The sequence below is a fragment of the Artibeus jamaicensis genome, unplaced genomic scaffold, assembly GCF_021234435.1.
Source record: "Artibeus jamaicensis isolate MK-2021 breed Jamaican fruit bat unplaced genomic scaffold, CSHL_Jam_final contig_1127, whole genome shotgun sequence".
In the NCBI taxonomy this organism is placed as follows: Eukaryota; Metazoa; Chordata; class Mammalia; order Chiroptera; family Phyllostomidae; genus Artibeus; species Artibeus jamaicensis.
In genome coordinates this window covers 3,529,631-3,555,625 of record NW_026521219.1, presented here as the reverse complement: position 1 = coordinate 3,555,625, position 25,995 = coordinate 3,529,631, and the positions used below count along the sequence as shown (strand labels likewise).

The 25,995-nt window shown below is 37.6% G+C and overlaps 2 protein-coding genes and 1 long non-coding RNA gene across 7 annotated transcripts in view; 2 read left to right on the top strand and 1 right to left on the bottom strand.

The window, feature by feature from the left end:
• FILIP1 (filamin A interacting protein 1) overlaps positions 1-16,684 on the top strand; it is a 199,254-nt gene extending 182,570 nt beyond the window's left edge. For 3 of the 5 annotated variants that reach the window (XM_053664074.1, XM_053664082.1, XM_053664102.1), the window contains exons 6-7: positions 826-1,049; positions 12,715-16,684. In XM_053664074.1, coding sequence (XP_053520049.1) covers positions 826-1,032 — 207 coding nt within the window. In that variant the 3' untranslated portion in view covers positions 1,033-1,049; positions 12,715-16,684. Of the gene's footprint in view, positions 1-825; positions 1,050-6,997; positions 9,446-12,714 lie in introns of those variants that run through there. The other 2 variants (XM_037150077.2, XM_037150076.2) reach the window with 2 other exon arrangements.
• On the bottom strand, positions 16,678-22,131 carry LOC119052714 (uncharacterized). The gene is made up of 3 exons (XR_008391369.1): positions 21,983-22,131; positions 18,904-19,068; positions 16,678-16,866 (listed from the first exon to the last, which is right to left on the bottom strand). It is a non-coding gene; the product is annotated as an uncharacterized LOC119052714 (long non-coding RNA).
• A 1,375-nt stretch (positions 22,132-23,506) lies between these two features.
• The window catches only part of TMEM30A (transmembrane protein 30A), a 37,765-nt gene continuing 35,276 nt past the window's right edge, over positions 23,507-25,995 (top strand). The window contains 3 exon segments of the mRNA XM_053664110.1: positions 23,507-23,617; positions 23,620-23,690; positions 23,692-24,040. Of these exon segments, the coding sequence (XP_053520085.1) occupies positions 23,522-23,617; positions 23,620-23,690; positions 23,692-24,040 (516 nt within the window). The 5' untranslated portion in view covers positions 23,507-23,521.

Here is a 25,995-nt window from a genome sequence, read left to right as displayed (position 1 = left end):
GGGTGGCTCTGAGGGTTCTGGCTTGGATGTATGAGTGGCTAGGATGGGAAGCATAGCGGGGCTACTGTTTGGGGGAGAAGATAAGCAAGGTTTGGGGCATGTTCTATTTGAGATGACCGAGGAACACTGGAAATGCTTAGCAAATAGTTGGAAGCATGGATCGGTATTTAAGGAGCACATTGAAGGCTTGAGGCCTGGACCTTGTCAACACATCAGGTGATAACTGAGGTAATTCTCAGCATGAAAGCAAAAAATTAAAGGAGGCCTGGGAGCAGAATATGGTGATGCCCACGTTAGCAGGCAGGCAGGCTAGAACAAGGAGCCAAGCCAGCCAGAGACCGAAAAGCAGTGACAGAGACAGGATGTGATGGGTGACACGCAAGTGAGAAATTACAGTAAGAGCTTTAGGAGTGCCTCAGAAAGGAGGGTGTGGTCGTCTGTGACAATAATACATGAGTAAAGTCTGAGTTCTTAGGAGAGATGGCTATTGAAAGAAAGTGGGGGTAATTTGGGGGACCATGAGAATAAAGTTGCCTGGGTTAATGCCAAGCAGCCTGTACTTTTTCTGTGACATAGAAAGCAAGGTCATTTTTGGTAAGGGTAAAGGAGTTAGGGTAGGAGCTTGAGAAGAGAAGGGAGTTTGGCATAGGTGTTTCAGGAGAGGAGAAAGGGGTGCAATCAGAATGGGTTAGATAATGACTCCAAGGTTCTAAGGATAATATTGCCTAGGGAGGGGTCACCTGTGGCAAGAGTTCTGACTGACGGCATTTCCAGGGGAAAACTCACCACCATCTCCCTCGTGTTTCTGTATTTCTTCTCTTACAGTTAGGACAAGACGGGTCATCCCAGCGGCCTACACCCACCCGCATTCCTATGTCAAAAGGTATGAAAGCAGGAAAGCCAGTAGTGGCAGCCCCAGGAGCAGGAAATCTGACCAAATTCGAGCCTCGAGCTGAGACTCAGTCTATGAAAATAGAGCTGAAGAAATCTGCAGCCGGCAGCGCTACCTCTCTTGGAGGGGGGAAGGGCTGAGGGCAGTGGCTGAGGGGGTATGTTGTGCAGACGCTACTGCTGAAGTGAAAACAAACCTTCGTCTGTTCATGCAAACTCTTTCCCTGTACTAATTTAAGTTTTAAATATCTTGTTTATAAAATAATCTACTAATAGCCATGTGTCTTTCCTATTTTGTGAATCTGTTTTGATGCTGGGGAACAGAACTAACCAGCAAAACTACTGTTTGCCGTGAGGGTGGTCAAGGAAGCTGCACCTGAGACAGGGCCTGATGTCTAGTCCCAGTTTTGCTTCTAGAAAATAGACCCATCCATTAACCCATCTGAACCTCGGTTACTTTGTCAGTGAGATATGGGGGCTGGACAACATCCTCTCCAGAGCCAGCTCCCATATTTCCTAATTGTAAATCAAATGTAATAAGCCTTGTTTCACAATAATTGATTTTTCAAAAATTCTATTATGAAATAGGAAGTACTTTAACAATTGTCATTTACCTCTATCAGATCCCGAATTTGCTTTAAGTGCTGGAAGACAACATCTAGTTATCACAGGGCCTGGACCTCTAAAGTTTGGAAAAACAAAAGCCTCTGAAATGATTTCAGAAAATAATTTGAATGTGAAATAAAGTGGAAGTGAAAAATGGAATCCCAAAGCAGAGTTTTACTTATTTGTGTGTGTCTGTGTGTATTGCAGAAGTTTTGGCCATCTCTAAATCATCCCCAGAATTTCAGACAATAATTTTAGAACTATTAATGTCAGACTCATGCTCTATTCGAGTGTGCAATTGATTTAGATTGTGGAGCTGCCAAAATGGCCCCGTATAGCTCAACAGAGGTTGTAACAGATAGGAAACAGCAGAAAGTAAATTCTGATACATTAATGCCAAGAAAAAAAGTGACATCATGCATAGCTTAACTGAATTGAAATATTTTCCTTAGTTAACCATGAACTTCACTTGCAAATATAAAACCAGCTTGTGACTCTGTGTGTGTGCTGCAGAGAAGTGTATTATTATTCCTGTCAGTTTTACTGGTGCTTGTATCATTGTCATTAATTTTGAGCATGTTTTAATCAGCATGAAACTGTGTGTGAGTGCAAAATGCCAGGCTTTTTTTTTTTCATTAGGAGACTAACCATGTTAAAGTAAACACTGCTTTGTAGTCAAATAACCACAAATGAGCCCAAGGCTAACAACCTGTAGCATAGCATATGAAGTCTGACGTAGGAGCATCTTTGTCAAGATCTCTGAGTCAATGGGTAAACTTTACAAAAATAGAATCACTACATAGTTACACGTTATTTTTCCACTTTTGAACTGTGAGGAATCCAAAATGATCTGGATATTCCCTGCTCTTGATATTTGGGAAAAAGAAAATTTAATATATATATAGATTTATATGTACATGTATATAAATCTATATATATACACATACACATAATTAGTTTTTAGCCCATGATTAATCATGCTTTGTGGTGAATAGACTCTTCTTTAAGTTCTTGTCACACTGGATTTCCTATACCTTGCAGAACTTTAGACTTGAATTATACATGATAGTGGTAGATGCCTCACAGTATTTACATTCACTATAATCAGATCTCTGTTGCCTATCATTCATCAGAGAAGCATATATATTTAAAAATATTGAGCAACTATGATAGACATATCATAATAATGGGATTTCAAGGTGGGAGAGGCTAAGAATGAAGATTATATAAAATATGACTGTAAGCAAGTTTAAACAAGAAATCTTTCCATTTTGAATACTGACTTTTTAAAAAGAGAGTTCCTGCCTGCCTTTAGAAAGTGGACACAATCCTTTTCAAAAACAAGGGCATTCTCTGGCATTTAGGGTATTTAGTGTTACTGTACCATAACATGCTGAACTTAAGCAAACAAAGGTATCAAAAATATGGAACACTGCATTCCTTTTGACCTTACCTGCCATTTTTCAGTGACTTCCATCATCATCTTATTGTCACTGTTGCTATTTTTGCTTTCCCCTGCTCACGCCATGCTCCCGTCATTTCTGCCTGGAAGTCCATACCATCCCCAGGGAGAGTGCTCCGAAAGGCCCAACAGTCTGTTTCTACATCTGGACCTTGGAACAGAGCCACCTACAAAGTGCAACGACTAAGAAAACTTGGCAGAACAGCACATATTCACTTTTCAGAAATGATAAAGCACAACCGCCATGGCAGCTTTTCTTTGTAGAACCAACTCTACATTTATTGGAGAGCTTTGTTCAAAACCATGTATTAGAAATGAAATCTACTGGGGACAGGGGGTGGAGGATTAAATGCACTCCAACTCCAGCTTCCTTCTGTGAGTATAATGTTTTTAAGATGCAGTGTAATGTGCTTTTATGAGTGAAAGGATGAAAAGGCTAGAGTCTTTTCCCTGTCCTGGAACACAGCATGTGTAGTCTAATAAAGAGGGTCTCACCGGGCTGCTGTGAATAGCTGCTGCTCAGGTCCTACCCCCTGGGTGCAGACGGGAGGAGATGGGGTGCCATTTCCACAGATTTCAATGTGATGGCTCCCCCTCGCGCCCACCAGAGGACGTGCAGGGCACCATCTGCACAGCCACACAGGAGGCCCTGGTCTTCCCCTCCTGAAAATAATCTTCATGTGCTGACCATTTTGGCACACTCTGATGGTGGCCGTTTAGCATGCATGATACCAGAAATGTTTCTGTATAGGACATGGCCCTCAGGGTATTTGTTATTTTTTGAAAATGACCTTTCTGACTAAGTCACCTGCTTAAAAAGGGTCATTCAGTTGTTACTGGCATTTTAATCAGATTTTTAGTGAGAACAAGTTAATGGGTGACAACTGGACTCTCTAGAGATTTTTATCATCTTCAATAAGAGTACAGTGTTACCAGATCTCTTACTTGAATATTTTCAAGAAGAGAGTGAAGAAATAGCTTTGATGTGTTGTATGGGAAGAACGTAATTTCAGGGAAATGAAACCATCTCCAAGAATGCAAAGTGTACAGAGATTTAAATCTCTCATTCCCTCATAGCTTCAGAATACTGTGGAAAGAGTGAGGCTTTCCTGATGGGAATGTCTCAGGGATATAAGATAGGAAGAGCACATTTATGCGGGAGGCCAGAGGGCAGAGAGAGAAAGGAAGAGGTAACCAGAAGGGCACTGAGAGGGTTTCCCCAGTAAACATGAACATAAGATTCCAAAGGTTCCCTAACCCAGCTGAAGGGTTAGGGTATTTAGTGTTACTGTACCATAACATGCTGAACTTAAGCAAACAACGGTGTCAAAAGCATGGAACACTGCATTCGTTTTGACCTTACCCGCCATTTTTCAGTGACTTCTAGCATCATCTTATTGTCCATGTTGCTAGCTCCTCCTCATTGGTTATCTCCTTGGTCTCTGCTCTTTTACCTTCTCCTTTGCACTTGTTACTCGCACACAGGATATAAATGTGCTCTGGCCTGTTCCATTTTAGAACAATTCTTTCCTCAGCTGTGTAGTCCTCTCTAGCTATTGCCTTGTCTCCCTCCTGACAAGCTCAGCCATTGACTCAAGCTTTTATGCCTCCACTTCTATACTTTCCATTTACTCTTTAATTACTTTTTATTCTTGTTAAAGTAATTTGTACACATAGTTAAAATATCAGCCAATGCTAAAAGACAGAAAAAACAGCTGTTCCTTTCCCCTCAGTTTTGCTCCCTGGAGAAAATCATTTCTAACTCTTAACTTTTTCTTCTGATATTTATCTCCATATTTCTAAATAATATACTTGTACACTTTTTATTCATCAAGTTTAGATATTATTTTGTTATCATTATTGTCTTGATGGCTAAGGATTTAGTCCTCTCACATGTTCCATCTCTCTTTTCCCATCCTCCCAATATGATTATATCACACTTTTTTGATAGATCAGCAGTCAGCATTTGTATGTTTATATAGTAATGTCTACAGTGTAAATTTAAATATTGTTTCCTGTTAAGTATTATACTTTGATTACATTTCCTTTATATCACTTTTCCCCTTCAAATGAATAATTGTTTTAATTTTTCATCTGCTTGGTTTTCTTTTTTTTTAATTTAATATAATTAATTTTATTTTTATTTATTTATTTTTAGAGAGTGGAGGGAGAAAGAGAGGGTGAGAAACATCAAGGTGTGGTTGCCTCTTGCATGCCCCCTGCTGGGGACCTGGTCTGCAACCCAGGCACGTGCCCCAGACTGGGAATCTAACTGGAGACCCTTTGGTTTGCAGGCTGGTGTTCAATCCACTGAGCTACACCAGCCAGGGCTCATCTGCCTGGTTTTCTAGGTATCTATTCTTTTTTTTTCCAAATGCTCCAAATAGGTCTGCCAAATACCTACCAAACCCTGAAACACATCAGTTTCATATTTTCCCTGGAGGCCTTCCTAGTTCAGCCCTCTTCTTTCCTACTGAGTCTGGGCTGCTTGTCCTCTTGGCCTGCTGCTCTGTCTGTCCTTTTGCTTGTCTTACAACCTGTTTCCTGGATTTCTTATCTTCTACCTCTTTTACTTAACTCTATCTGTCTATACATCTACCTGTCTATCTATCACCATCATCTATGTGCCTGTCTGTCTGTATACCTATTTTTTTGAAGTATATCTCCCAGTAGTTTCTATAGAGAAAAATCCCTCAGTAACCTTCCTGGGCAGACTCCCTGCATCCTGGGAATAGATCAGGGGAGGTAAGACGGAGCATCTCAGAGTATAGTGCATCAACTTTTTCACTCCCCTGTATTCAGTCTGTGCTGCCTATTCTTTACCTAGGCCTAGAACTTCTTAGGTTGTTTTTTGTTTAGTCTGTGGTAAGGGTGGAAACAGAATGAGGTCATGCTCTTCTCCCTCTATGACCAAGAAGACATGTAATCGTCTTTGGTTTTCCTTTGACCTGACTGTTCTGCCTCAGTCTCCATGGATGACTCCTCATCCTGGGTCTTGTTATTTTATGTACTCCTGTGGCTTCACTTACCACCTACATGCTGATAACTACCAAACTGCTATCTCCAACTCAACTAGTCTGAAAGCATTTTCCGTATCTCCTCTATCCCTCTGACTATTCTCCACCTCAGCAGGGGTGTCCTGATTCACCCAAGTACCCAAGCTGGCAGCCTGGTCGCCGTTTTAGGCTCACCCTTCTCCCTCAACCACACAGTAGCCTCATTCAGCAAGTTTCTCATAGTCAAACCCCCAACACCTCCAGCAGCTGAACCCACTTCTTCATTTCTCCCACCACTGCCTGAGTTGCGATTTTAATAACTTCTCATCTGGCTTACTCCGATCCTCTCTTAACTGGTTTCATAATCTCCAGCTTGAAAACTCTCTGATTCATTTTCCATTTTGTTTTCCAAAATGCAAGTTGATCATATCACTCCTCTATTTGAAAACCCTCCAAATGTTCATCATCACCTGTGGAAGACAATGCCAACTCTTCGGTAAGGCACTCGAGGCTCTCTGTGATCTTGGCTCTCTGCTTCCCCAGTCTCTGAGCCTCCCTCCCTTTCCCTCGTCTGGACTGCTGCCACCCAGGCCCACAAATTGCTTGCAGAGCAGGCCAGGCACCTTTCCTTGATTTGATCAACTTGTTCCTTCTCCACGGATTGCCTTTCTCTTACCCTTCCTTCTGGTGGTGGTTGTGTCCTTCTATATTTAAAATCTCTTTTAAAAAACAATGCCTCTGTTAGAAACACAAACCATACTTTCAGAATCTATCCTGAGGTTTAAAGCCTGTCCATTGCAGTACAAATTTGGCACTTATTGTAGAGAAAGAAAACCAGCAGTTGAAGGATGGCTGAAAGTTGGGGCTGAAAGAGAGGTGTTCTTGCTTCTTCCCTTTGTCTGCAATGCAAGCCCGTGAGAATGACATGGGAGGGTGCTGACAAAGCATGTGTGAGAACTTGGAGGGGAAAGAGCAAGTGGAATTGGAGGGGATCCAGGCACTGCCATTCTGGAGAGTGTAAGTTACTTCTCTTTCCCCCCAGAGGCACCATGGCAAGTAATGGACACAAAACTGCCAGGGGTCCAGGACTGGGGAGTTTTTGCCTCTGAAGACATCGCCTGCATGGAGAACTAAGGGGAGCCTGAGAGCTTACTGTGAAATATAAACATACTTGAATGAGGAACATGAAAGGCACTTCAGGAAAAAGGAAGTTTTGGGTGATTTGTCATGCTCTTTAGATTCATGAAGAACCCTCTAAAACGGGTCAGAGAGGCTCTCATTTTAGAGAACCAAATACCACCACCAAGAAGCAGGATGTGGATTTAGAATAGATATCAAGATGAACATCCATAAAAAGTGGATTGCTGACCAATGGAATGGATACCTGAGATAGGACTAAAAACTAGGAGACCAGAGAAAGGCTGTCTTACCTTTGGCAAACTGCTTTACTGTGGTTTGGTTTAGCATTTAGCTACAGTCTTTTATGATTCTGGTATTCCTCCTTATAGTAATAATGTGATATGCTTCATTATTGTTTAGCGAGCAACTTAAAGGATTCTGCCATAAAGCTTTTCCTAAGGACTAATGGTTATTTGCTTATCTGATAAGTTTTTGGATTCCCTACTTGTGCTAATATGTGATGGACAGAATTCCAAAGTCAAGAGCTGATTAGAGCTGAAACAAATTTTAGAGGTCAAGGAGATAATTATTTCTATTACTAATGATGAAAACAAAAACAAAAGAAGAAAAATCCCAAAGCTTAAAGATATCTAAGCATCTTATGAATGATGAAGCCAAGTCTTTGGTTTCTCCTAGTTCATTATTCATTATTTCATGTGAAACTACTTCAGTTGAGTAAAGTATATAATCATACATAGAGTAAAACACCCACACTCACTGAGCCAAAATAATATTGTCAAAGGATTTTGAAATATTGAGATATCTGCATAGAAATTATGTGTCAAAGGTCTCATAACAGTACTTACTTTGATGAATATTGTCTCTATCTAAAAAGCACAATGTCCTTTTCAATGTTCACATGTAATGTTATTTTCCATGCGATCCTGTGACCAGCCAAAGGCTTAGATCAAACTAGGCATTTAGCATCTGTGCGCACAAAGTTAGAACCTGAACGTGCTTGGCTCAAATATTCACCTATTTTTCCACCATTTAGTTTAGGTTTTTTATAATTAATGTTATATGTGGGAGAACTAGTTCCAATTTGCTTGTATCTGGGAAATAGTAATCTATGTGAGAGATAAGAATTAGCTTGCCTGAAAAGAAGTTACTGGTCCTAACTGTGATATTGGTAATTTATGTGACCTGGAGAGGTGAGGGGATGATTTGGGCTGATGACGGAGTGGGAAATGTTTTGGAAAGAAGCAAATAAACTCTTAGGTGGTTGAGAAACCCCAAGAGAATTTATATCATCTGGTTGAAAAGTTTCCTGAAGAAAATGAGAGAACTGATTAACATAAGTATTTTTAATTAGCTGAGCTAAATCCAAAAGAAGGAATATGAGTCCAAATCAACAAAGGAAGTTTACTGGACTTCCTATTTAAAACAGATGTTTTATTGAAACTCTGATAAATTTCTGAATGTGATGATAACAGGACCGAATGCTGAAGCAGTTTATTAAAATGTGAGTCTTAAAAGTAAAGAATATCTAGACACTCCTACTTCTAAAGGGTACAGAATGTAGGACATTTTTGCAGGTAAATAAATTACCCAGCAGACACCAAGTTCAAAGCTGGGGTTTGGTAGCTGGTAGACAGGAAGAGCAGTACAGCCCTAAGCCAGTGCCATGTGGAAAGCAGGCCATAAACCAGAAAGATTCATGCAAAATTCAAGAGAAAACGTTTTCTGTAACTTGGTATGCAGTTTCTTTAGTTTGTTTTTTTTTAATTAGACTATTTTTTATTGTTATTCTATGACAGTTGTCCCAATTTTCCCCCCTTCACCCTCTTTCACCCTTCCCACCCCTGACGGTATGCCATTTCTTGTGGATAAAGCAGTCCTCATTTGCTGGTACAAAGTCCTGCAGTAAACTGAACTTCGGCTATGTTTTGTCTTCGGTGTGTGAACTTAGAGGCTATCTATTAAAGTGATCTGGTCTCATTTACTAGAGTAGATTTTTAAAATTCAGAGCTCATGTGTTCCCTCACAGAGAGTTTGGCAGAGCATAAACATATGCATTGCTTGGGAGGAAGGCAGACTTTCCAGTGAGCACATCTTTCCTACCCCACGGCCAAGGAGTTCTCCGGGGAGGAATCAGAATTCTTAGTTGTTGCCAGGTCGCCCTACTGTAACACTCAAGAGACAGTCTCCCCAAATTGCTCCCCAAATCCCATCTTGGATTTCATCAGCTGGCTGGCCAGTAGTTTGGGGATACCACCCAAGGAGGATGAATAGTGAGTTCAGAATTAGGATTTGATAATATGTTAAACTTCCTTTCTATTGAAGTTATCTTTGCTAGCATAATAAGAGAACAAATTCATATACTACACCATTTCACAGTATATCATAACAAATAATGTACTTAATATATTACTTGAAGTTCCTTAAGGAAAAAAACATCAAGATAACACTTGGGAGAAACACATAAAAGAAAATGTTATCAAGTGCTTTTGGTAAACTGTTTAATGTCAATAATACATAAAAATCCAATGTCTCCATGTGAATATGATAAGTAAGGTTTAGAGTTATTTTTTCTTCTTTCAATTAGAAAAAAGGAAATGGTGTTATTAAATATCTGTACATCGGAAGGCTCCAAATCAAAGTGCTTTGCCATGTTGGGTTTGCTGGTAGAGGTGGTAACTAACTATGGCCTTTGGTCCCAGTCTGCCTCTACAAATTATGAATGTCAGAAAAAATGGTACCTGTAAAAACATTATTACAAAACTATACTTATTACTTAGGTCATTGTAGAAGACTCAAGTGACTTATAATTGGGTCCTGGTCTGAGATTAATAAAGACAGTAGAAGATGAAATAAGATTTGCTCATTGACTTTGAAACATCAATAAAATATATGACTATTTTATTGTACTAAGTCACAAAAAAAGGAAGAAACTTGGGAATTCTTTTTTTAACACAAATAATGGCATTAATCCCTATAGCTTTTTGTTTTACTTTCTCTCTTTTTTTGTTTTGTTGGCCCCCATGGATTCTACATATATTAGATAATTTTGTTGTGTATTGAGTTGTCTCAAAATTTAATGGCATGAAACAACATTTTTTTTTTATTTCTCACAATTTTGTGTAGTGGCTGGGCAATTCTTAGTTTATAGATCCTGGGAAAACATAGATGGTAAGCAAACATAGATTTAATAAATGTGTTTAATAATGAACTAATAGAGCTGCTGTTATCTAGATATTGTTCCTTTATCTCTAAAAACAAGATGAACTACATCTCCATGCATAAAAAACAACTTGAGCTTAATTGTATTCCTTTAAATAAAGTTTATAAACATAAATGTAAAACATCATTTTTATTATTAAAGTAGAGTTAAATAAACTCTATTTGCCATTTGCAAATATTTCTGAGACAGTCTTTATAATAACATAATCTGATTAACGGCATTAGTAGATGTGTCATGCATAGATTCCCAGTTTGCTGATTTAAATACCATAATATAATGTAACAGTCCAACCAAGATATTCTTCTATGTATGGATCCTTCTGTCACATGTGTTTTTACCAAGTGCTAATTCTGAAAAGCTGTTATTATTATAGAGATTACAAAATGCCGGGACTAAGAGGAATTTAGAGGTTTGCACACTCAAGGTGAGAGAAGATGGTGTTATAGCAACACAAAATATTGGTCCCACAAGAGACTTTAAAGATGATCTCCAATACTCTCATTTTGTAGTGAGGAAACTAAGGCACAAGCATTCTGAACTACACCTACAATAATTCTGGATTTCACTTTTTAAAATTTATGTTTTCTATGCTTTTTTAAAAGAGGAAAATGAAGATGACTCTTTAATTCTACTAGGGAAATTTGAGAACTATGTATTTTCACTCTTTGAAAACTACTACAGAAATTTTTAAAAAGACAAAGTGTTGACTGGGAAATGGCATTTTAATCTTAGGTTGTGATTTTTAACAACACAATATTTTAATTAGCATTTTAATTTTTGCCTGAAGATTCTGATATATTTTAGGCATTTAAAAGGTATAAAGCGAGAACAATTTTTCAATGAAGAAAAATGAGATGATTTTTAAAGTTTTCTGGCATAGTGAAAAAAACCTATATGTCTTAAAAATTTTACAAAGCTTCATACTCAAATATTATTAAATATATCAAACATTTATATTTTTTATTTTATTTTGCTTTTTTTTTACCTGTTTTATTCTAAATTCAATTTGAAAGGTTGAGGAGAAATGAAAATATCTCCCCCTAGTGGTCAGTTAATAAAAGCAAATTAAGAAACTTTTTACAGAGGATTACTGAACATAATTAGCAAGAACCTGGAAGTCTATGACATAATGTGTTTTCTTTTTTAAAAAAATTTTATCTACTTATTTTTAGAGAGAGAGGGGAAGGGAGGAAGAAAGAGAGAGAGAAAAACACCAGTGTGTGAGAAACAGGGATCTGTTGCCTCTCACACGCCCCCAGCCTGGGACCTGGCCCACAACCCAAGCATGTGCCCTGATTGGGAATCCAACCAGCAACCTTCCAGTTTGCAGGCCTATGCCCAAACCGCTGAGCCATGCTGGTCAGGGTGACATAATGTACTTTAATTAATGTTTACTTAGATATTTATTACCTAAGTAAAAATAAAATGTAAATAGTATTTGAAATTAAAGTGAAAATAATAGGTGAAAATTTCCTCACACTACTGATGTTATTTGCTACACTTACAACATTGCCACAAGTGGCAGAGAGGTAAGACATTTTGGGGGCAGAGAAATCACTGAGTCTTAGTTATTTCTTTCCTCTCATCTTTATAATCTCAGCAATGACAAGACTGTCTCATTTTGCTCAGCAATGTACTTCCTTGTCTATCACAGTGATGGGCACAGAGCCGGGCCTCAATAAACAGTCCTTGAATGATAGAATGAAAAAAGTGATAATACATGTTCATGAAGGCAAAAAGATTAAAATAAAAGTTAAATCAATCAAATGTAAATATTTATATTTATATAAATATCCATAATGTGGCTGGTATGTTCTAATTGCTATTTCAATGTACTTTTATAGGAGCGAATTTAGATTTAAAAGCATATATGGAATTATGCAAAAAGAAGCAGTCAAGAGATGAAAATGAGTCCTCTGTATTTATTGACTTCTTAAGAATAATCAATATTTCATTATTAAAGCTCAAATTCACATACATTAAAAAAATTAAAAGCATATGAATATGTTCAGAACAGGGAGTACAGCTGGAAGAGTTACTTCCAGGAAGTAGTCTGGTTCTCCACCATTGGGGCTTATATTGCCTTTGTGTTTAGTTCTTTGCTTGAGTATAAAATTGGTCTAGTATCATCCTAGTCTAATTGTTCTAGATTATTAGACATGGTTTCTAGAAAGCCTCAAGAATTTTGGAGGTAAAGCACTCTTGCCAATACAAAGAAGTTACCCGAGAGCAGTAAAGAACTGCAGGAGAAGCTATTGGGCTCATGTATCTGTTTTTGTTTGTTTTGTTGTTTAATACCAATGGTCTTTTAATGAAATGATGTGGTATTGATCCTCACATAGACTACTGATTTGAATTTCAGTTTAATTGAAAATGGCGTATCTTTCTTCTCTTTATAGAAAGCATCATCATTCACCAGTTGCGTATGAACTCCAGATGAAATGGTAAACCAAGCACATATTGGGTGTGTGTACTTCCTCTGAATCCCTGTTGAATGGATAGTATTTCTACAGCTCTCCATCATCACTAAGGTCTTCCGTGCTACTGATCACTACTGAAAATAATTTTCTACTTCCAGTGAATTTTTGGAGGCTATCATGTAAAATCTGAAAACAGCATAGCTGGTAACACAAAAATAGGTTGCAAGAGCGACTAAATCTTTGTGTCAAAAGAAATTTCCTTTTGAAAAGCTTTCAGGTCCATGGGCACATGTTATGTAATTTATTTTTATAATATGCTTTGTAATGTGATTTTTTTCCTAAAGTGTTTCCTTTTTCATAGTCTATGGCACATATATCTGTAGAATATACTGTCGTTTCTTCAAAGCATGGGCATTGGTGCATTAATAACAGTAACCTACAATTTTTTAAAATCAATGTGTTATTTCTGAAGAAAAGAAAGTATAGCCCTCTATATATTTCCTGGGGTAAATTCAAGAGTTAAAACAGAAGCAGGAGCTTCTGGAAGAGTTTTTATTATTGCTTGTGCAATGCTGTGATTCTGATCCTGGTTCAACGCTAACAAATAATGCTGTGGTTTAAAGTTTAACTTTAAATACTTAAAGCCAATTTTTAAAGTTGCTCTTTCTAGTGTTCTGTGCCAAAACCCTTGAATGAGTTGATTTTCACATGTAATAAATTAATGAAAGGAGATGTATGAGTTTAACATGTGAGGATTATAGGAACACCTTCAACTGACAGTTCAATTATATTTGTTTGCATTATTTACTTGTATGTGTAGGTCTCATGGTAAGAATATCAAGATATTTCTCACAATCTACCTAAGTGAAAGCCTGAAAATAAAAAATGACCAGGACAGTATCATCATTTTTTTTTTAAAAAGGTAATAGAAATCTGAAGATAGGTAACTTTTTATCTTATAGATTAGATTTGGTCAGATTTTCAGGATCACATACAGATTGGAGATTATATTCTTTAAAGATTAAAAGCAGAAGAATCATTCAAATTTCTATGTCAGAGCTGCTGTTGATTTTAGATTTATGTAAAAATATGCACCTAAAATCTATTTGAAACTCTGAATGTGGGTTTTTTTTAAAAGACTTTGTTAATGTGAACATGGTTTCAATAAGGTCTTTAAAAGGTAACTTTAAAGATCTGGTACATCAGTTTCTGAAGGCAGGAATCCTCTATTATGTAACTTTACTGAAATTAAGGAAACTATGCTTCTGGGTGTCACAAGGGTAACTATCATAAAAACCATACAAATAGTCCTGGCTGGTGTGGCTCAGTGGATTGAGAGTCAGCCTGCAAACCAAAGGGTCACTGGTTTGATTCCCAGTCAGGGGACATGCCTGGATTGTGGGCCAGGTCCCTGGTTGGCATATGTGAGAGGCAACCACACATTGATATTTCTCTCCCTATTTTTCTCCCTCCTTTCCCCTCTGTCTAAGAATAAATAAAATCTTAAACAAAACAAAACAAAAATACACAAATAAGTGGCCCAGTTCTCTATTCTACAGGTTGCACCCAGGTTTATACACCCATAGATGGTAGTTCACACTGAGTCTCCAAAATAGAACAACTAATGTTGGATTTCATTCCCTATGTGACTTTGTAAGGTTTGAGGGTATACCATGAGGGATTAGCAAATCATATTCAGAGGGTATTTTAAATGAAACCTATATCTATGTAAAATTAGTTTTGATTTTTATAAGTAAGAAATGCTACCATAGGCTTGTCCTAGCTTGAATGATTGTGTTTGCATCACATAACCTTCAAGGCTTTTGATTACCGATTGAGAAAACTAGAGTGTGTTTGTGTGAAGATTTAAAAAATTGTTGTTTTGGATTTTGTTTTCTGCAAATGTTTCTAAACTGTAATGATATTTTCAATTAAGAAAGGGGTTTATTTGGTATTGGTAAATTTTTTCCACTCACAATTAAGTTCCCTTTTGCCAATGTTTATACTTGGGATGGCAAAAATACTCTGTTACATCACAGATTAGCATTTGAAGGAAACAACTTTTTCTCAACTTGTGGAAATTTTATTACACTAATTGTGAAAATGCTAGAGAATAAGACTTTAAATACCTCTTGACTTTAAAATATTATAAGTAATTTATGTATATCTTGGGTCTATAACGAAACCTGTTCATTGCAGTGCAGAGTGAGGATGTCACCTAGGTGGATGCCGAGCTTTTTCCTGCTCACGCTATGCTTAAGTCTCCTGCTTAAACCCAAATGGAATCAGAGTGACAGGTGGCTAAGATTAACTGAAAATTTTGTTTTGAAATAAAACAGAATATTAAAAATTAACAACACATAGTCATATGCTTATCTAATAAATAAATGAACAAGTTCATAGCCATATCCCAATATCTACATCCAACTGAAAGAAACTGCCCCCGCATGCAAGCCTGGCACCATCCTGGGTTCATATAATTTCTATACCCTTTACTGTAAGTAAATCTCCAATCATCAATATGAATGATAACCAGTTTTGAATGGAATAATTATGTTTCGTGGAGCATAATCATTATTAGTGTTTTCAGTTTAAGGCACAACAAATGAATACATTATTTACCCTTTTCTTTTTGATAAGTTTGTTTTTTGAGGTATCTTCTGCAAAGATTTTTTTCAAGTATTTAATAAAATATTAGGATGTAATAAAAATAGTGGATAGAATAAATATTCCAGATGTTAGGTGCCTGGAATGTTCACAAAATGTGAAGAGTTAATCGTGTCTTAGTACAATCATAAGAGAATTTAATGGTGTGGAATATCTAGCTTAAGCATTAACAGAGACACCAACTGTGTTGAGATAATTCGCAAGTCCTACAGATCAGTAGCAGCGTAAGAGTAAATGGTGTGTCAGACAATCTAATACATTGTATCTTTTCTCTTTATGCTGTGGTTAAAATTTCCTGGAAATAAATAAAAATAGAGCAAAGGTAGGGTGTGTTCATGAATTTGGTGAGCACCAAATTCTAAAAATTTTTGTTATTCTATTTTTGTTATTCTAAAAATAACAAAACTGCAGAATGAAAGTTTAAAAACACAAAAGCTGGCCCCTGAGACTTGTACCCTCCTCTGGGCCTCCAGTGCTAGGCCTCTGCCGAAAATACCAGTTAGAAGGCAAAAAGGAAAAACAGTAAAAATTGTAATGAATTCATAAAAATTGGGAAAGTTTTATGGAACTAATGTTGCTTAATGACCACTAATATTTTATTTTCTTATACTTTCAGCATTTCCTCCATAACGACCCAATGACAACCATGTTTGTTGCACAGGGAGAATGCTGTAGATTCATACATTTGACCAGAAATGTGTATAGAGGTTGTGACATGATACATTTACTTTTGGGTGTTTTTTTTTCTTTATGTTATTTGGTTAGCTTTACCTTACCATTCACAGATTTTGTTCACAGTACAAACATGTATTTATTTCATCTAGATTTTTGTTTTAAAAATATCAGATGTCAGCTTTTCCACTATAAGAGGATTACGATGTGATCAGATATTCTTGAAGCCTTGCAGGTTTAATGGATTTCCGGAAGCAAATGAGTACACTGAAAAGTTGTGGAGTTACATTCTACTTTCACAGCATTCTCAATTTTCTTTACTTTAAGTTTTATTAAGTAGATGAGATGTTTATTTTTCACTATAGCCAAGTGAATTTATGAATATGTACTTGTCTTTTATATGAATGCGATATCCTGCTTTCAGTTCATCACAGGTTATTGAAATTACTTAACCAATTAAGACATTCTCTATGTTATTTCCAACGTCAACTTTGTTTATCAAAATCTCACCAGAGTGAGAAGGATAACAATTGTGATACAAAAGCACTGTGCAATATTCTTTTTTGAGTTAGAACATTATATGCATAAAATTAAAATCTTTTAAAGTGAATATTCCACCTTATTTTAAATTGTTTGCTTTAAAATAGTCTTCACTTCTGCATTTCCTATTTTGTTAAAAATGTTGTGTTTTTCACTGTGAATTAGCAGAAGCGATACAATAAGCAGATCTGCCAAATACAGGATGCTTTTCCTCTGAGTTGCAGCATAGTTCGATTCTTTAGTAGATGGAAACTGCAAGACACAAGATTGAAACTGGTTACAGGATTCCTCTTGCCCCTTTATCCTCACCAAAGGCTTTGTCAGTGAACCTTCAAATAATACTCTACCATTTTCTACAGGTAGATTACTCAGTGGACCAAACACTCCTGAGGTTTTGCCACCAGTCCACAGCCAAGCCTCCACAGTAGCAGTTGGGCAATGGTTTCAGCAAGTGGAATGGGGTGGTAATGGGTCGTACTCTGATCTGTTTGATTTCCCAGCCTGGTGACAAAAAATGGTGGCCCACAGCCATAGCCAATCCTCACTTATTTTTGTCTTATTTGGGACAAATAAGCTCACATAATAGGTTACTTCTCTTTATTATTTAAAAATATACATATCAAAAAAGCAGGCATGGGAGATGGCAAAATGAAGCTTTCCAAAGGCAAGGTCCATGGGAGAGGTCCATCTCTGCGACCTCTTTTCTCAGAGGAGTGCCCTTTCATGCCCACGGTTTAAAGGCACTAGCCAAAAGTCACTGCCTGTTTATTTCATGACTTCCCAGGAGAATGGGTCTCAGGATTCCCACCAGATTTGCTCGAATGGATTTCCTCCCCTGGAACCCCAGGCTAGAGTCACCTTTAATGAGCAACAGGCTCTCCCCTTGGGTAGAGAAACTACAGTAACCTCCCTGGGCACCATCCTTGTTAGCAGTAGGCAACAATGCACCATGCTTTTTTTTTTTTGAATGTCATAAAATCTACTTTTGAAATGTTTATTTACTGCATCCAGAGGAACCTACGAAAGATGTCAAACACTGAGTGAGGCCTTCTTTTGCCAGGGCCACCCTCAGTGCCTGTGTGGTTCCACAGATAATGTTTGGAACCTAGCTCCCTGAAGCTCACATAATTTTTATGAAAACATAACCCACCCTGCTTTGGTTCCCCTGGCATTATTTCCAGCTTTTCTTTCAGAGATAAGCGCTTCTAATGAGAAAATCTTTTTCTATTTCTCTTCAGGAGTCCATTTGTCCCATTCTGCTTTATACTGACTGGCCTTGGTATTCAAAGCTATCATCCCACTTTGAGTAAGCTTCTTAAATGCTGGACTTGCATATTCCTCATAGTGAATACAAGGTACTGGATAAAAAGTGCTGGCAAAGGGCAATGTAATTCCTTCTAGAGAAGGGCCTATCCCCAGTCTTCTTCCAGCTATCCTACCTCCTCCCGCCTCCCCCCCACCCCGATCTTTACAGACCTTCCCCATAACCCCAATCATATTCTCCTTTTTGGTCTTTTTGACTCCCAGTACACATTTCTTTCTCCTCTTTGAAGACAAGGCACATGTTTAGTAAAAATGGCAGGGTGTTTTGTAGACACCTAATTATTGACTCCTAATCCCAAAGGGTTGCTTCTTTAGAAATAGTACTTCAGCCAGGGTATTTTGTACCAGGTCCTTTTCGCTACAAATTGTGCTGGCTGCTCATTCTTCCCTTGCAGAAACCTCTGTGCCCACTGATTGTTTCAAAGGCAGAGAATCTGGAGTAAACAAGAAAAGACTCTCAATAATCACTGATTCTAAGAGAAGGTATGCTCTCTGCAAAGACAAAGGGCCCTTAACAGACCACCAGATGGTATGCCATTTTAACAAGAAAAGTGTGTTCAGTCATTTTCAATTCACAAAGAGATCAAGCACTGGTTCCCACATGGAGCAGTAGTGCACATAGGCAGTAGGACAAAAGGATTGTATAGGCCATCAAAGTGAATATCAAACTCCCACAAGTGGTGGGTATCAGAGATCTCTGTTTTCAGAACAACTACTAAGATCTTACTTGAGAAAAAATATATGATCAGCTAGAGTATACTTTCACAAATCATTAACACGTGTAGTAAAAGGGCTAACTATTTCTCTTGTCCTTTTTTGATCCTATTCTTTTTTGGGTGGAGAACCGCAATATCACTCAGACGTTAGGATCACTTCTACAGTTTATTTTTTGACATCATAAAGTAGGTGTGGTAGGTGCTCACATATCCCACAATCCCTTGTGCGCACACCTCATGTATCACTTACCTCACTATATTTCAATTGTTTGTTGGCAAGTCATCTCTCCCAGTAAAATGTTTCACTGAGTAGGTCAGGTTAGTTCAACAGGATTTATTGAATATCTCTTCTGTCCTAAGTACTTTTGCCAGGTGTTGGAGATTCAGAAAGTCTCTGATTTTGAGAAGCTTGTATCTAGTGGGAAAAATACACTTTTCAGTACTATGATAAGTGCAAAGATAGAGGTATGTATAAGTTGCCTTGAGCTCAGAGAACAGTTCTTAGCTCAGTCTGAGGGGACAAAGAAAAATTCCTCAAATGGACTACTGATCTGAATCTCAAAGAGTGAGTAGGAATTAGGTAAGGCAGTTTCAGGACAGGTGGTGTCTGAAGTGCAGGTGCTGTAGTTTGCTCAGTGACCAGGTTTAGGAATCGAAGGCAGCGAGTACAGATTATTCTTCCAAGAAGATTCAGGAACAATAAAAATGATGTTGTGGAATAGTTTGTTGAATCCCTACCTTGTCCCCGCACAGTGTGTTGGTCAGAGGGAAGCCCTATGAGGTCTTGATGTTTGTTGTCATAGATATTTAGTTCCATTGACTAAAAAAAAGTGTTTCACTTCTCGAGCTCAATAAAAGTAGACGTTTACATTTAAGTTCATTTTTTGACAGTCATCCTTCAAGAATATGTTGGAGTTATTTTTAAGAAATACATGAGTAACATTATAGGTGTTTGAAACCCAAGTGTTTAAAAAAAAAAAAACAACCAAATGATGAAATGTACCCCTCTCCTACCCTGGATTTTCAACACTTGGAAAAACAGAAAAATGTAAGTTACAATTATATCTTAAAAAATAGCCCAAACCTATGATTAACAAGATATTAACATTTTTAAAGATCTACTTTCCTATATCTCTTGATGATTCTCATGGAGTAAGGACAGGTGTCTTTCCTCCTCTGACCTTCCAGTTTTAAAATAACTGCACTACTATACATGTAATAGAGGTCAGCTGGCTATCAACCAACAGGTGGAAAAATTATAATTTGAAGGGAAGACCTTATGTATGATTGATGAAACCTGCTGAAAAAGATATACCACAAGATATAATCGCCTGAGAGATTCTACGTAGAAGTCATGAAGTCTCATTAGTTATATCCTTTTATTTAAAGAAGGTGTGGATTTATGAGAAATGAAATGTTATTTCCTTCCTCAAAGAAAGTTTTTAGGCTGTCTACTAAGGAATACTGGTATCACTGCTCTTTCTTCTAATGAGACTAATCATTTAAATAACTGGTTTGTCTCGTATTTCTGATTACTGACTGTTGTCATTCAGAAACTTGTTAAATCTTTCATCACAACACCAGTGACCTCAGGCTAATCAGTCTCTCAGGGTTAGAACAAAAGGATTTTCTTAAATGATTACCTGAAAATATTTAGTAAGTATACCAGATAAAAATTAGGAAAAGGCCAACTTAAAAAAAATAATTTTTCAAAATCAGTTTGAATCAATCTCTGATGCAATAAATACAGAAATTTCTATACAAATTCTATATCATCCTTTCTCTAAAATTAATCTTCTCTACTAAGAATATTATTGAGGTCCTCAACATTCCCTAAAGTAAGCTTAATACCATGATCAACAAAATACAAACAACAACAAACAACCAGTACAAACTATTTCCAGCCCCCAAGAATTTTCTCTAATGTTCATGTTGGTAAAAAAACTAGGGTACATTTCTCAGCTCTTTAACTTTCCTAAACATTTTTAAGCTAAACATGTAAGATGATTTAAGTATTGTTAGAAGCTAGAGAACTAAAGCAGCATTAAATACTCAAAGGAGCCTACTAAGTAAATCCGTGTGGCATTTTTGATAAACAAGGAAAAGATCAGTTTCAGTTTCTTCTTCTTAATTCCTTAAGTAACTTAGTGGTTATTTTTTCCTTCAGTGTTTCTGGTTACCCAGTTCAGTGTCTTAAACAAGCAACTTAATTAAAAAACAAAATTTATTATAAAACTTTCCCTCCAAAAGCTATTTATGGACACCTTTTCAGATCATCGGGTTTGCATCTGTTCTATTTTGGATTTGTTTTCCTATTTGGGCTCAGGCATTTGTTGCACACTTACTGTGTTCACCTGGTAATCAGCACTAATCAATGTCATTTAGCCACATACATTTTTTAAAAACCAGGAATTAGCAAATGAACAATCATTTAAACAATGTTTTCTAAATGTGTCATCAACACACACAGACACACATACACACAAACAGCCCAGTCATTCCTAGCAGCCAGAGTGAAAAAATGCATATATGTACTGGTAAACCACTGTCAGAACAACCACTCTTTTGCTGCCCCAGAAATACTAAACATTTTCTTTTTAAAATTCCTACATCATCAGATTAAATGAAAAACTACCTAGTAAAGACTATCATAAAACAATGTATTTCCAATGTTGTTTGACTAATGAAATTCTGAGTCTCTTGAGCTAATAATGTGGAGGTGAAAACAATGTTGTTGCTGGGGAAGCAGCATGTTGTGATGGCAAAGTACAGTAGAAGGAAAGGAACTGGATGTCATCAAGAGATCTTGAAAAGCCATTTCATCCATTTGGTCCTCACCTGAACTGTAAGTTTTAGACAAGAATCTGAAAAAACTTCTTTTTAGATTCTAGTTTGAAAAGTCTGTTTCAGTCAAAATGGAATTTCTAATAAGAAAAAAAAAAGACAAGGAGTAAATCTTTCCTGTGAATAAACAAAACTAAAGAAAAAGAAAGCCAATAAATACATGGAGATCATTCAGATCACTAAAACAAACAAAAAACTGGAGGCAAAATACTGATCCTATTTAGACAAAATGCTGGAATAGCAAATCACATAAACTATCACATTTAGTGGGTGTGATATAGGCAGAAATGAGGAGGAAAAAACTTGCTTTATGCTTTGTGCATTATGCCCAATATTGTTGTATACATTTTCACTAATCAACAGAATTAGCAAAATGAAAGGAGCCCATGACTTCTCCATTAACTGTGATAGATGAATATTTTCCCTTTCAGCCTGAGGTTGAAAGTAAACTCACAGAGATGAAAACAAAGTGTATATAATCCTACCTATGTTGCCAATGCTGAGAATTCCAAAAATAATGGATGTTGTACAAGAGCAAAACTAGGCAAGTTCGTTATCTTCTAGATAATTTGGTTCACATCTTCAGACCTGCAGTCATTTTGAAAGTACATTTAATTGTAAGGTACATTTAATTATGAGGCCCAAGTGCTTCTTTTGTCTCCCTTTCCTTGACTTACCTTCCCAAAGGAATGACTGCAAAGCCTTAAAGAAAATAAAGTCGGGATATCTGTTTACAGATGAGGAGACTTAGTGTCTGGCCTGGATTTCAAAGATGCCAATATAATGTGGAATGTATAGAATTTTAAAAAGAATTTTACAAATATATGCTTATTGCAGAAATTTTGGAAAATACAGAAAAAGTACAAAGATGTAGAGAAAAAACACTCCCCATTAGGTTAACAGAGGCTACCACTATTTTTTAGTTGGGCCTTTCCCTCTATTCCTCTATTACCTTGGTATCAAGATTTAGTAATTTTATATACCATGAATATTTCCATCGGTAATTAAATACTTGGCAGTTTTAAAGTGCCTGCATAGGATCTCACTTTGTAGTAATGTTATAATTTATTGAGGTGTTTCTTTTTATAAATAAAATAAATGTTATTTATAAGGACAAAATAATTACTTTATATTCATATTTATTTACAGTAACATTCAACATCAGAACAGTGAAATGACCTTAATATGTACAGGGTGGGGCAAAAGTAGGTTTACAGTTGTTCACATGAAAAGTAACACAATAATTAATAAAAATAATACAAGAATGAACTGTTTTGCATGCTCACAACTGTATCCCTACATTTGCCTCACCGTGTACTTAAGAAAAATATGAGCCTAGGACTGTATCCAGCCAAGCTGTCCTTCAAATTTAGACTATACAGAGTTTTGAATATTATTGAGGTTTATCAACTGTAAAATAAGGAGCTACTACTTATTACAACAGTCTTCTTAAATCTGCGCAAGAGACGTGATCACCGAAAATATGGCAAAAACAAAAACATTAATGGAAGAAAAATAAGTAGTAATAGATCAAGTAGAGGCAAAATAATAGGGTTAAGCAAATCACATGATTTATTCTCGACTTCAGGACAAAAGAGACGTCCATCACGTTTCTCACATAACGTTTGTATTTGCACCTTGGAGATTTATTTTAGAGAAACTCGCGGTTTTATAAACCAAGCAAATACTCCAATCACGTTGTCTTTTAAATGCTCCGATTCCCTTCAGAGAGGGCTTTTGATAGAACAAAAACCCACCCAGTGACGAAGCCACTAGAAAGATCCACTACGGTGGACCAGGCCGGGTGGCTCAGACCCGTTACCTAGGACTGCCCTAGCCAAGATAACCTGAGCCGCAGGTGGGTAGGTGCGAAGAGAACTTTGTGAGAAAAGCAAGGAATAGTACGTCAAAGGCTTACGCGCCCGTACCTTCTAGCTGCACCAACCCCCGCCCCCCCCAACCTGCGCATGCGCAATGGTAGCTCCACGTTCTAGGGTTAAGGCCCCTTTTTCGTCACAGGGAAGATGAGCAGCGTGCGTCCACCGTTTCCCACCTCCTTCTATCCTCTCCTTCCTTCTCCCCTTGTCTCTCAGTCCTCTCCCTCGTTCCTCTCCCCCTCCCGGTCTGGAGTCCCCAGCCGACTCCGGCTTCCGGTCAATGGCCGACTGCGGAAGGGTGTCCCGCCTCTTCCGCTTGTATTTAGGAGGTCGCGGCAGCAGCCGCGCCTGCGCGTCTACTGCCAGGGTCAGCAGGCGGGTCCCTTGGGCAGTCCACCTGAGTGCCGCGGAGCAGTGTCCGGGGGGACCATGGCGATGAACTATAACGCGAAGGAAGAAGTGGATGGTGGGCCACCGTGTGCTCCTGGGGGCACCGTTAAGAACAGGAGACCGGATAATACGGCCTTCAAGCAGCAACGACTGCCGGCTTGGCAGCCCATTCTCACGGCGGGCACGGTACTACCTACCTTCTTCATCATCGGTCTCATCTTCATCCCCATTGGCATCGGCATCTTCGTCACTTCCAACAATATCCGCGAGATTGAGGTGAGGTGGGCGAGTGGCGGTGGGAACTGGCCTTGCCTGGGGGAGCGGGATCCTGTCGGCCTGCTCCACTCGCTCCGCAGCTCTCAAGAGGTGGACCCACGGTCCTCACCTCCCCGACACCTCCCCTCTCTTGCTCAGTTTCTTCTTTCCTTCTGTGGGTTTTCTGAATTTGTGATTTGCATGATTAGAGGCGGAATGAATGTTTAACGCAGAGGGTGGGTCAGATGAACGCCCTTTTAATGGGCAGTTTGTGTGGCTCACTGGTGTTTTGTTTTGTTTTGTTTTCCAACGAAGGTTAGGAGAGGGAGAAAGAAGTGGAAAAAATATTTATGTCTAGATTACTCCAGGAGAATTGACGCGGTCAGAATGTCATTATTTGTGCGGGCATTATCCTAGGAGATTAACACTTTAGCCATTGTTGGGTAAAGGACCCAGAGCCGTGGAGGTTTTGGTGATTTTTATCTAAAGAGGTTGTCATGTGTTACCAGGTCATATATTAGGGCAAGTGACCGACGTGTGCACAGTACCTTTTATTTGGAGCTAATTGATGCTTGTAGTTGTAGGGCATGATACAGGTAAAAGGTAACCTGAAACTTCAATTCCGGTTTTGCTTTTAGGCTGTGTTTATTAATAACAATGCCCTACATTCGCCCTAGTTTTTCTTTTCCCCTCGATTTTAAACTTAAAAAATGTCAGTAATCAGAATAAACCATACACTGTTTACTAAACATTTTACTAATGTAAGACATTTTAGAGAAACTTGGGGAATCATCTTGAATTGTCAAAGCAGCAATCAGTATATTCATCCATCTGCAGTAGTGAAGATAGTTTGATAATAGAATGTAAGTACTGGGTATAGATGTCCAGTATTAAACACCTGCTAATCTCTTTCCTTGAATATCTGAGGGTATTTTTTTATCTGTTTAAAGGGCAGTAACTAGTGACAAGTTCTCTTGGTTTCTTCTTTTCTATCAGGTTATTATCATTTTTCTCCTCTAATTTTATATATGTAATTTAATGGGGCTCTCTGTAATTTTAACTACAGGAATAGGCATAAGGTACCTGTTTTCTAGTTTAATTTAGAGTGCTACCTCTGAAAACAAAATTAGTATGTCTTTAACTGTACAGTGCTCTCACATCTATGTTAATAACAGTAATAAAAATAGAATCTGTAGGATAGTTTTTAAATCTTTTACTAAAAATCACTTTCATTTTACTAACTAGAGAAAGTGTCAGGGTTTTTTTAAGCATGTGTTTTTATTTGTTTTATTGTTTCTATCTCCCTAATAGTCCTTCAAATGTAGTACTTGTTCTCCCAGCTATGCTAGGATCAGACATATTAGTAAAGAGGTATATTTCTTGAAAGGACCATGGGCTCTGGGCTGGGGCAGCCAGGGCTGGGTTTAAATTCAGCTCACTTTCTTGGAATACTTAATCTCTCTGATATTCGAGTTTCCTTATCTGTAAAATAGATAAAAAATGCCTATTTAAAATGTGAGAATTAGAAAAAGTGTAGATAAGTTCCTTGGAATTAAGTTTGTATAATAAACAGCTACTGTTACGATGATGATCCCTAATCAGGAGATGACAAATGGAGCCAGAGAGGTTGGCATTCACTAGTAAGCTAGAAGAATATTGTAAAGTTGAGGCAGAAACCCAACCCAGATATCTTTATTCCCAACCTTAAGCTTTTACGCTACATGAAGATTCCTACTGCAGTGTTAGTACTTAAGAAGAAAATTAATGTTAGAAATTTGATCATCTTATTTAAATTTCTTAAGATACTAAGATGAGTAGCAATAATTTGCAATTAAAAAAAGATTTTATTTTTATATTTATTTTTAGAGAGAGGGAAAGGGAGGGAGAAAGAGAGGGAGAGAAATATCAATGTGTGGTTGCTTTACACCCTCTGCCCCACCGGAGACCTGGCCTGCAACCCAGACATGTGCCCGTGA